Raw genomic sequence first — 8,918 nt, 5'->3', positions numbered from 1 at the left:
AATGTGAAAAATAAATATTCTCCTTTATGCATGTCCCTAATGTGAGGCCAGACAGAACTGACTGTAGGTCAAACCAAAGGGGAAAAAATGCACGCAAGTGACATCCAAAAGATTAAAAAAAGCTCAGACCAGTGGTGTAGGAACACAATCTAACTTCATATGTGTTGTGTGCACTGCCATAACTTGCAAAAAAAAAAAAAAAAGCAGGAATTATACATTCTGAAAAGCATTACTATCTGAATGGGTTGCTGGAAAAGTGAGCATCTGCAAGAAGCTGCACAGCACACACACGGGTCCTTGGGCAAATGTAAGTGATCCAGTTCGTGTGACTGTGGGGCAATTCATACAGGATTGTTCTCTTCCCATAACAAAGCAGCAGCAAAAAGACTTAAAATACTAAATTTTTATTTTCACATTTACATTTAGTCTTCCCCTTCCCTGATCACCACTACTATGCATTATCAAAATGTTCCATACATATTTTAAATGAAAAGGATGGAATCTTGGTATTAAAAAACTGAACAGGCATTGTGGACCATACATTCTTGCCAAAATAACATGGACGATATTAATCAGACTCTGGAGAGAAAGCTTCAGTCAGGTATTAATGGTTAAACACACAGAACCATCGTTTAAAAACGAACCATTTGACTTCTTGCTTACAAAGACTGCCTCCACTGCCAGAGCTCTTGAATCACCTAGAAATACAACAAGGAAGTTAGCTTTATCTAAGTCATATGCTGTATTTGTAACCTTACAACATCATAAAACTTGTGAATAAACAAATTATTTAATGGATATAATGCCTTCAAAAATATTTATGGGTACGGAATATAACAGTTCCAGGTTTAAAACAAGATGCACATGCAGGAATTTCAAGGTGTAACAAATTTAAAAACATTTACTAAATGCCCCACTCAGATCACAATGATTAAAATTATTCAATGTATTTTCCCATTTACATTTTACAAAGCATAGTAAAGGCCCTTTTAAGCAACCACACTTTTATTCTTCATCACAAATTCTCTTAACAGGACTGAATTGCTGGGGGAAAGGAAAACATTCTTTCAGAAATTTGGATCACAAAATTTAAGATTTACAGCTCTAACCCAATCAATTTGTTCCTGGCACTAATATCACCACTATCTACTATGTTTTCTCACATGCTGTTTGACGTTGGAGGGGGAAAAAGCTTAAAGCTACAAAATAGTTTTGATCTAGAAATAGGCACTAAAGGACAGGCAAATACATCAGGCAATGCTCAATGCAAAAGCATTTTATTTGGTCAAAAATGGCATTGAAGCACCTTATTGTTAGTGAAAGGGCTCAATGGCCACCCCTTAAACACAGAAAAATGTTAACATTCTCCATAATCACCATCAGAAAAACATCCAGTTCTGGTTTTTCTTGTAATGACTGGAAGAAATAACCCAATTCTGTTAATTTAAGTGATTTTATCAAGACATAATTAATTCCATTACCTTCGGGTCTTCTGCCTTGTAACAACTCTTAATATAATTTGCAAACTTGGCTTCTAACTTAGGAAGATTACTTCCCTATTGAAAGAAACAGACAAATACAACATTAAAACAATGAACTACAAAATCTATAGTTCACGCTACAAATAAGTTAATTTAAGATAGAACTGATTCACATGAAATGCCCTAGAGAAATCTTGGAATTCTCAACAAAGACACATAAAATTGCAAATCACATGGTAAAATACATTAAATGGAGACTGTGAGTAAAAATTACAATTGGCAGGAGGGAAAATCTAATTCTTTCACCAAACAACAATTAATGCTACGTGCCTTGAAGAACGCACAAAGGAAAAGCTGTAAAAATACAAAAACTAAAACCATAAGACTTGTATGTTCACCACTTGAAAAACTTGAAAAACCAAGTTTTCTACATTAAAACACACACATACTCTTTATCTCAGTGGCCACAGCTATTCAGTGTGATAAAATTTACCTTTTCCATAATTGTCTGCATTTTTGCTTTTATCTCCTCTATAGAGAATTGTTTTGGTGATTTTACAGGCCTTGGTGATTTGGGAGTCACTGGTGCCTTTTCTTTTGGGGATTCTTGTACCTGAAACATACCAACTAGGTTTAAAATCTCTCAACAATAGAACAAGAAAAGTGATGATCAACAATATATAACTATATTCTATTGATGAGATTATGATTGATGCCCAGGTTCTATCATGGTATCCTAAATGTAAGCCTCAGATTATATTAATGAGGAAGGAAAAACCAGGCATATGAAAGATAAGGAAAAAATCTTGATCCACTATGCTATCTGGTCAAATATCAGCGAGCAATGCTTACTTAACTTCAGTAGTTTTACATAATGGAATGTATTTTTTTAAAAAGACATTTCAAGTACATACTTCTAACTTTCCAGTAAATGTTTCTTTTATATCTGTAAACATGTCTTTAAAATTTTTTTAACTTGGCTTTAGTAGATGGATGTAAAAAATTCATCGCAAATAATATCCAATACTATTTAGCATGTCATTGTCACTTTTTCACTGATTATTTTATCCACAGTATAGAATATATTGCTTCTTCCGTTGACTTCTGCAAAGATAATGGATGATGTGTTCATTCTTTGGGAGCCAAGACTGCAGATGATTGTACAAGGACACAGACACTCAGAACTCTTTGCCTTTGCACCTCATTCTACTTTCATTTATTCGAACGTCTGTGCTGTTTCAGCCAGTTCATTAATTATCACAATTGGGATTGGCAACTGATGCTAAGCAACATGGTGGTTAAGCAAAACACGTGGCCATGCCAGATTTGCATCTCTTCCATTGTCATTTAACCACACTAAACCATCACTAAGCAAAACACCCAGTCATTAAGCAAGACATCACATGACTATGACGTGTGATTTTACTGCTAGCTTCTTCACTGACTCTGCTTGTCGGAAACCACCTACAAAATATGCAAATGGTGATCATGTGACTTCAGGGATGCTGTGAGAATCAGTCATAGTCTCCTTTTCAGCACCATTATAAGTTTTGAACAGTTGTTAAAACAGGGCAGCTATTAAGCAAGGTCTACCTGTACTTCTTCCAACTATTAGCTTTTATTTTGTGACAACTGACAGGGAGAGAATCTCTTGAGCATTGTTTTTTTTTTAAGATGTTTTCCCTGTGGAGGGATGAGAGGCATTTATCAAATACTAAGTAGTTTACAACTAATAACATTTGTTCTGAAGGGGATATCTTTTCTGCCTCAGAATGAACATTTAGGGCAGCGGTCCCCAACCTTTCTGGCACCATGGACCGGTTTTATGGAAGACAATTTTTCCACGGACTGGGCCGGGAGGTGGGGAATGGTTTCATCTGCAACCTAGATCCCACACATGCCAGATAAAGCTTTGCTCGCTCACCCACTGGTCCACGGCCCAGAGGTTCGGGACCCCTGGTTTAGGGTGTAACTTAAAAGTCTCTGCACTATAGATTAATCCCTCAAAGGTTTGCATGAAAAAGCTGTGTAACTATCCACTTGGCAATTCATCAATACATTATTATTTTAACGCCTATCATATACTAGTATTATAATTCAATCAGATATTAGAAACCTAGATTAGCACAACTTCCAATTTTCCTAATTTATAATAGCCAATGATGAAAATTAATCCGTATACTCACTTTCAATTTGGATGTTGTCAACTTTGGTGTTGCCAATTTAGAATCTTTTCCATTCTGTTTTGATTTTGGTGTTTTCTTCACAAAAGAATCTCTGGCAGGCTAAAAGAATAAATGTTAGCAGCCTCATTTTAATATAGACACTCAAGAAAGAGACTAAACCAACTATTATTTACCATGCATTTTGCACTACAACTTACAACAGCCTATGCTATTGTCCATGTTCACTGTTCACAGCTCCACCTAGTCATGCTGCCTCCAGAAACATTTATAATTATTTCACTCTGCAATGAACTATTAATTGAACCAAGTGCAGGAAAATTTACTTTACATTTCTTAACTCGAAAGCATTCTTTTAGAATTTATTCCAGGCACTTCTTTAAACAGTTGCCATCCTTTTTCACTTTTCAACTTGTAATAGAAATAGGAAGGTGTTTCTATCTGATCCTTAAAAGAAAACCTTTTAAGACCTGACAAGAGAAACACTTTCCTCTTTCTTCCTCACAATTCACAAATTGTTCTTCCAGTCCACATCTTTTTTAAGCTCTTTTTAAGTGCAGCCAGGAGCAGTTTTCCTTCACAGAAAGTCAAGCATATAGGAAAAAGATAAAAAGAAATATCCCACTGTGCCAGCTGAATGGTATCAATATTGACTTCCATAAGTTTGCTGGAATCTGTTCAGAGTAGTACCTTACCATTCAATAAGCAATGTAATGTGGGAAGGCATGAAACAGAAAAAGCATATGTATTTTCTGGGAAAAGAAGAAACAAAAAAGCTACTCTTAACTGGGTCCACTGGTACAGAGGATAGCAGGGAGAAGACAGGAAAATAATGCTTTGCATATGGACTACAGAATCCCAATTTCCGAGTTAAAAGTAACAAAGTGCATAAAATGTTGAGACTGCAATGATGCAGGCTGTCCACTCAAAATGTTTTTAAAATAAAAATATTCAACACAGGAAACATTCATCTCCTTTGAATCCTTTTAACTCAATCTGTTATGTATATCTTAAGTCTACTTTCATCTCAGAATGAAGCACTTTGAGTAAAAATAACTTACTTTTTTCTGTGGAGTCTTATCTGCCTCATCATCTTCGTCCTCGTCTTCATCATCACTACAATCAAAATTCAGTTCATGTAAATTCCTAAAGCCTATTATCTAATAAATTTGATATTCCATAACCAATTTTACATTGGATCAAGTAGGGGGTAAGTGAGGGAACTAAGATACAGCTGTCCCTTTTCTTTGTGTGTATTAAGAGTGGCAACTCTTGATCTCATAGCTTTGCCCACCATCTTGACCTCTTTGACCCCTATCCCAACTGAAACAAGCTAAAAAAAAACAAATTAATAGGAACGAAAGAATGTAGTATCCTAGTCTAATGGAAGTTTCACAAAAGGCCTAGTTGTGTGACGATTTCCTTAATATTAAGTGCATTAAAAATTAGACTCTCTGATAAAGTCATACTTCCACCCATTATTTAACCAAAGATAAAATTCAGGTATGTAACAGAGGCACTATTTTAAAAAATTATATAGTCTCTAAAATATATACCCAAAACATATTTAACAACTCTAGAGAAATGTCTTTCAGTTGTTATTTCCTGCCCAGGCTATTTATTTAAACACAACAGATTACTGAAATGCAACATACTCTTCTTCATCGTCATCGTCGTCGTCATCATCATCATCATCATCTTCATCGTCATCATCCTTGCCTGCCAGCCTTGCTTTTTTCTTTGAAAGAACAAATGTAATTTAGGGGAACATGCATACCATCTTCAGTACTAATTTTATGAATAAAAATAAATTAAAAACTATTCAGGATGTCAATCAAATTACAAACATTGTTAATCTGTTTCTTTCACATTTCACAGTACTAGAAGCAGGTGTATTCAGAAAATTCAGTTTTATTCATAAGGTTGATTCGCAAAAAGTATTTTCTTCTACGAACTAAATTTGTGGGTAAATTTACAGCACAGGCATACAGGTAGTCCTCAACTTACAATAGTTTATTCACTGCAGCATCCCCATGGTCATGTGATTTACATTCAGATGCTTGACAACTGACTAATGTTTATGATGGTGCAGTGTCCCGGGGTCATGTGATTGCCTTTTACAACTCTGACAATGTCAATTAGGAAGCCAGATTCACTTAACAACTACAGTGATTCACTTTAACAACTGTGGCAAGAAAAATCATAAAATGGGATAAAATACAGTTAACAGATATGTCACTTAACAGAAATTTTGGGCTCAATTATAGTTAAGTCAAGGACTACCTGTATTCCTAATATCCTGCAGGTCAAAAAAACACATTCCATTAGATGCTTACCAAGGGAACTTTAGCTAATGTCACACCTGCAGGTCTTTTTGCCATATTTTGCTGTAGTTTATCCTCTTCATCTTCAGATTCTGGTTCTTCCTCTAAAGCTATTACAGAAGACAGAGTAAAACAGACAATATTTTCCAACTACAAAGACGAAAGTGTAACTAAATTTATTTTAGCAAACTGAATGGAAGTAACAACCCAAAATTAAAACACAGATTATAAAAGTTCATACCTACAAGGTGTTGTCCACTGACATAAACAGGCCCCAAACCACTTTTCAATCTCAGAATTACTGGAGGTGTAATTTCAAAGCCACCTAATGAAACCTTAAAAGAAAAATAGAAAGTTCTGTTGAAATGGGGGGGGGGGGGAAACAGTGACAGGCAGAGACATCATTAACTAGAACTCAAACCAAACCAGGCTGAAAGAGGTTGCTATTATTTTTCAAATAAAACTAAAGACTGCAATCCAAAAAAGGATCCTTTGCTCAAAGTTAAGCTAGCTAACTAGGGAAAGACAAAAAGGGATATTTTTTCCCAAGAAAGGGAAAGAAATGCAAAACACACTAACTCCGTATAGTTGCCCTTGAGGGTGCCGAGACCCAAAATGCAGCTACCTACTTGGCACCCTAGTCTGTTCAGAGAATAACATATGTGTTTCATGGACTACCAGAAGGGTTCTGGATAAAATTCAAGGTGCTGGGGATTACTTACTCCACAAACTTGTTCCTTTGATACTGTTTTCTCCAGGTTGCATCTTCCCACCCTATATGGCCTAGCAGGGAAGGGTGCTCTAGGGCAGACATATCAAATACAAGGCCGGGGGGCCGGATGCGGCCCGCGAAGCCATCCTGGAAACAGTGAGGGAATGGCCCCTGCTGCCTTGGCCCTGGCCCAGGCCAGCCGGAAGCCAATGTACAATGTTGTGATGGCCATCTTGGCACTTGCCCCAGTGGACCATGCCTTGGCACTTGCCCCGTCCCACCCTCTTCTGCCAGAGACCCTCAGATCTGTCCCACTCTTGCCCAGGCCCCCCATAGGCACCCTTGATGCGAATGAAGTAGAACTGGCCACACCCACTCCATCCATGCCCACCCATTAGGCTGCACCCACTCTGGCCACACCCACCTGCCCCCCTCAGGGCAACCACAATGCTGATGCGGCCCTCAGTGAAATTGAGTTTGACACCCCTGCTCTAGGGGCTCTCCTATCTAATTATCAGAAGGTTGAAATCCAGAGAATGGTATTCTCAGTATCAGCATCCTTACTTTAGAATATGATCCCTGGTCCCCAAGCTTTTGTTCCTTAGACTGCATGCATTACCTAACAGTTTCATTTTAAACACAAAAATGTACTCAAAAATATTTGTATTGCACTATTCAAACCAAGCACACAGAAAATAAAAGTTTTTATCAAACTGGAGTAAAACAAGTTTGCCATAAAAGATCCTTTCGAGTCAAATTACAGGGTTGTAAAAATGGAGGGTTTTTTCCCCAAACAGTTTCAAGCTTTTTCCAAACCTGGCTCTTTCACCCAGTATTGACAGAACAGGAAAATGCAGAACAGCAGTCATTTAAGCGTATAGTCATACTGCTGAACTACTCAAATGTCACAACTCAATCAAAACCTATGAATAGCGCCCATAATTGTTTGCCTTTCAATAACAACTAGAACTCAATGGGATGTAGAGAACCAATTATCAATCACTTTCAATTCATGACATGAAGGACCTAATTTTGCTAGACTTTTAGTACCTTAAACGCAAATATATATTTCTGCCCAGTTCTCTGTACATTTATGTAAGTCTTCCCAATCATATTTTGTGAACTGCAAAGCATATGTTGCTTTAATTGAGCTTGATATGCATAGTGCTTACATCTTGAGGATTCAAACTCTATGCTTAATATCAATACTACACTGCCTTCATTTGCTGAGCACTGGTGGTAGAGCTTGCCAGATATGTAACTCTGCTATGTACTTGTTCATTAGATAAAAAAGATACTCATCAATATTTATTGACATGAGAAGAATCTGACTTTGTTCACGGGCTCTGCTGAAGAAAATAATTTTAAAGCTGTAGCTTCTATAGTTAGTTATTCCTGCTTAAATATTGGAATCCAATATCTTTACCAACAGAGGTTTGAATGTAACAAAGTAACATTTCCAATATAAACTAGAAAGAACTGAAATTATTTCTGAATTACTAACTTTGAGGCAGGAGTTGTAATCTATTTAGTGTATGGCATCTACAGAGGTTATGCAATCAGTGATGTACCAATGTAAGTTAAATAAATAATCAGCAAATATATATATGTATGCATATATGGCATGTGGACAATACAATATGCAAAATAAAATATTAAGATAAAGCCATAATAAAATTACCATAATATATCATATAGTCACAATGAGAACCGTCTAACTGCTTCTAGTGTGATTGAGATGAGATCATCCTAGGTGCCTTGAAATTTCCTGAGATTTCTTGAACTATATGTATTATTGCATTGCTGGCTCTCAGCCATTCTCCAATGAAAGAGCTCTGCCTTGTTCCGGGCATAGCCTGTTCCGATTCTGTTCAGGTGACTCCATATTTTTAGGGCAACTGCATTCCTGGGAGTGGTTTTATTGGATATGTGTGATCTGTTAGGTTATGGCTCTTAAAAGTCACCCATTTTAATGGCCATTCTTTATGTAGATGGTAAGATTGCTGTGTGTCATCACAAATTCCGGATCTCCCCTCCTTCCGCCGCGCCCTCAAGACATGGCTATTTAAGCTAGCAGGTCTGGCCTAAGGGTTATCTTAATTTGGTTTTAATATAATTTTAACAAAAAGGCCAATAATTAATATTTTATTTTAATTACATTTTAAATTTAGTATTTTTGTATTATGTACCTGTTTTAAATGGCTGTAAGCCACCCTGA

The 8,918-nt window shown here is 36.6% G+C and overlaps 1 protein-coding gene across 1 annotated transcript in view; it reads right to left on the bottom strand.

Annotated features, from left to right (window-relative positions):
- Positions 1-388: 388 nt before the first annotated feature.
- Positions 389-8,918, bottom strand: part of NPM1 (nucleophosmin 1) — an 11,574-nt gene continuing 3,044 nt past the window's right edge. Inside the window, exons 4-11 of the mRNA XM_015815975.2 lie at positions 6,230-6,323; positions 6,001-6,098; positions 5,320-5,402; positions 4,726-4,780; positions 3,668-3,766; positions 1,975-2,094; positions 1,482-1,556; positions 389-698 (exon numbers count right to left, since the gene is read on the bottom strand). Coding sequence (XP_015671461.1) covers positions 660-698; positions 1,482-1,556; positions 1,975-2,094; positions 3,668-3,766; positions 4,726-4,780; positions 5,320-5,402; positions 6,001-6,098; positions 6,230-6,323 — 663 coding nt within the window. The 3' untranslated portion in view covers positions 389-659. The remainder of the gene's footprint in view (positions 699-1,481; positions 1,557-1,974; positions 2,095-3,667; positions 3,767-4,725; positions 4,781-5,319; positions 5,403-6,000; positions 6,099-6,229; positions 6,324-8,918) is intronic.

The sequence above is a fragment of the Protobothrops mucrosquamatus genome, unplaced genomic scaffold (assembly GCF_001527695.2).
Source record: "Protobothrops mucrosquamatus isolate PMUCROS unplaced genomic scaffold, P.Mucros_1.0 scaffold391, whole genome shotgun sequence".
Taxonomy (NCBI): Eukaryota; Metazoa; Chordata; class Lepidosauria; order Squamata; family Viperidae; genus Protobothrops; species Protobothrops mucrosquamatus.
This window is presented reverse-complemented; position numbering and strand designations above follow the sequence as displayed.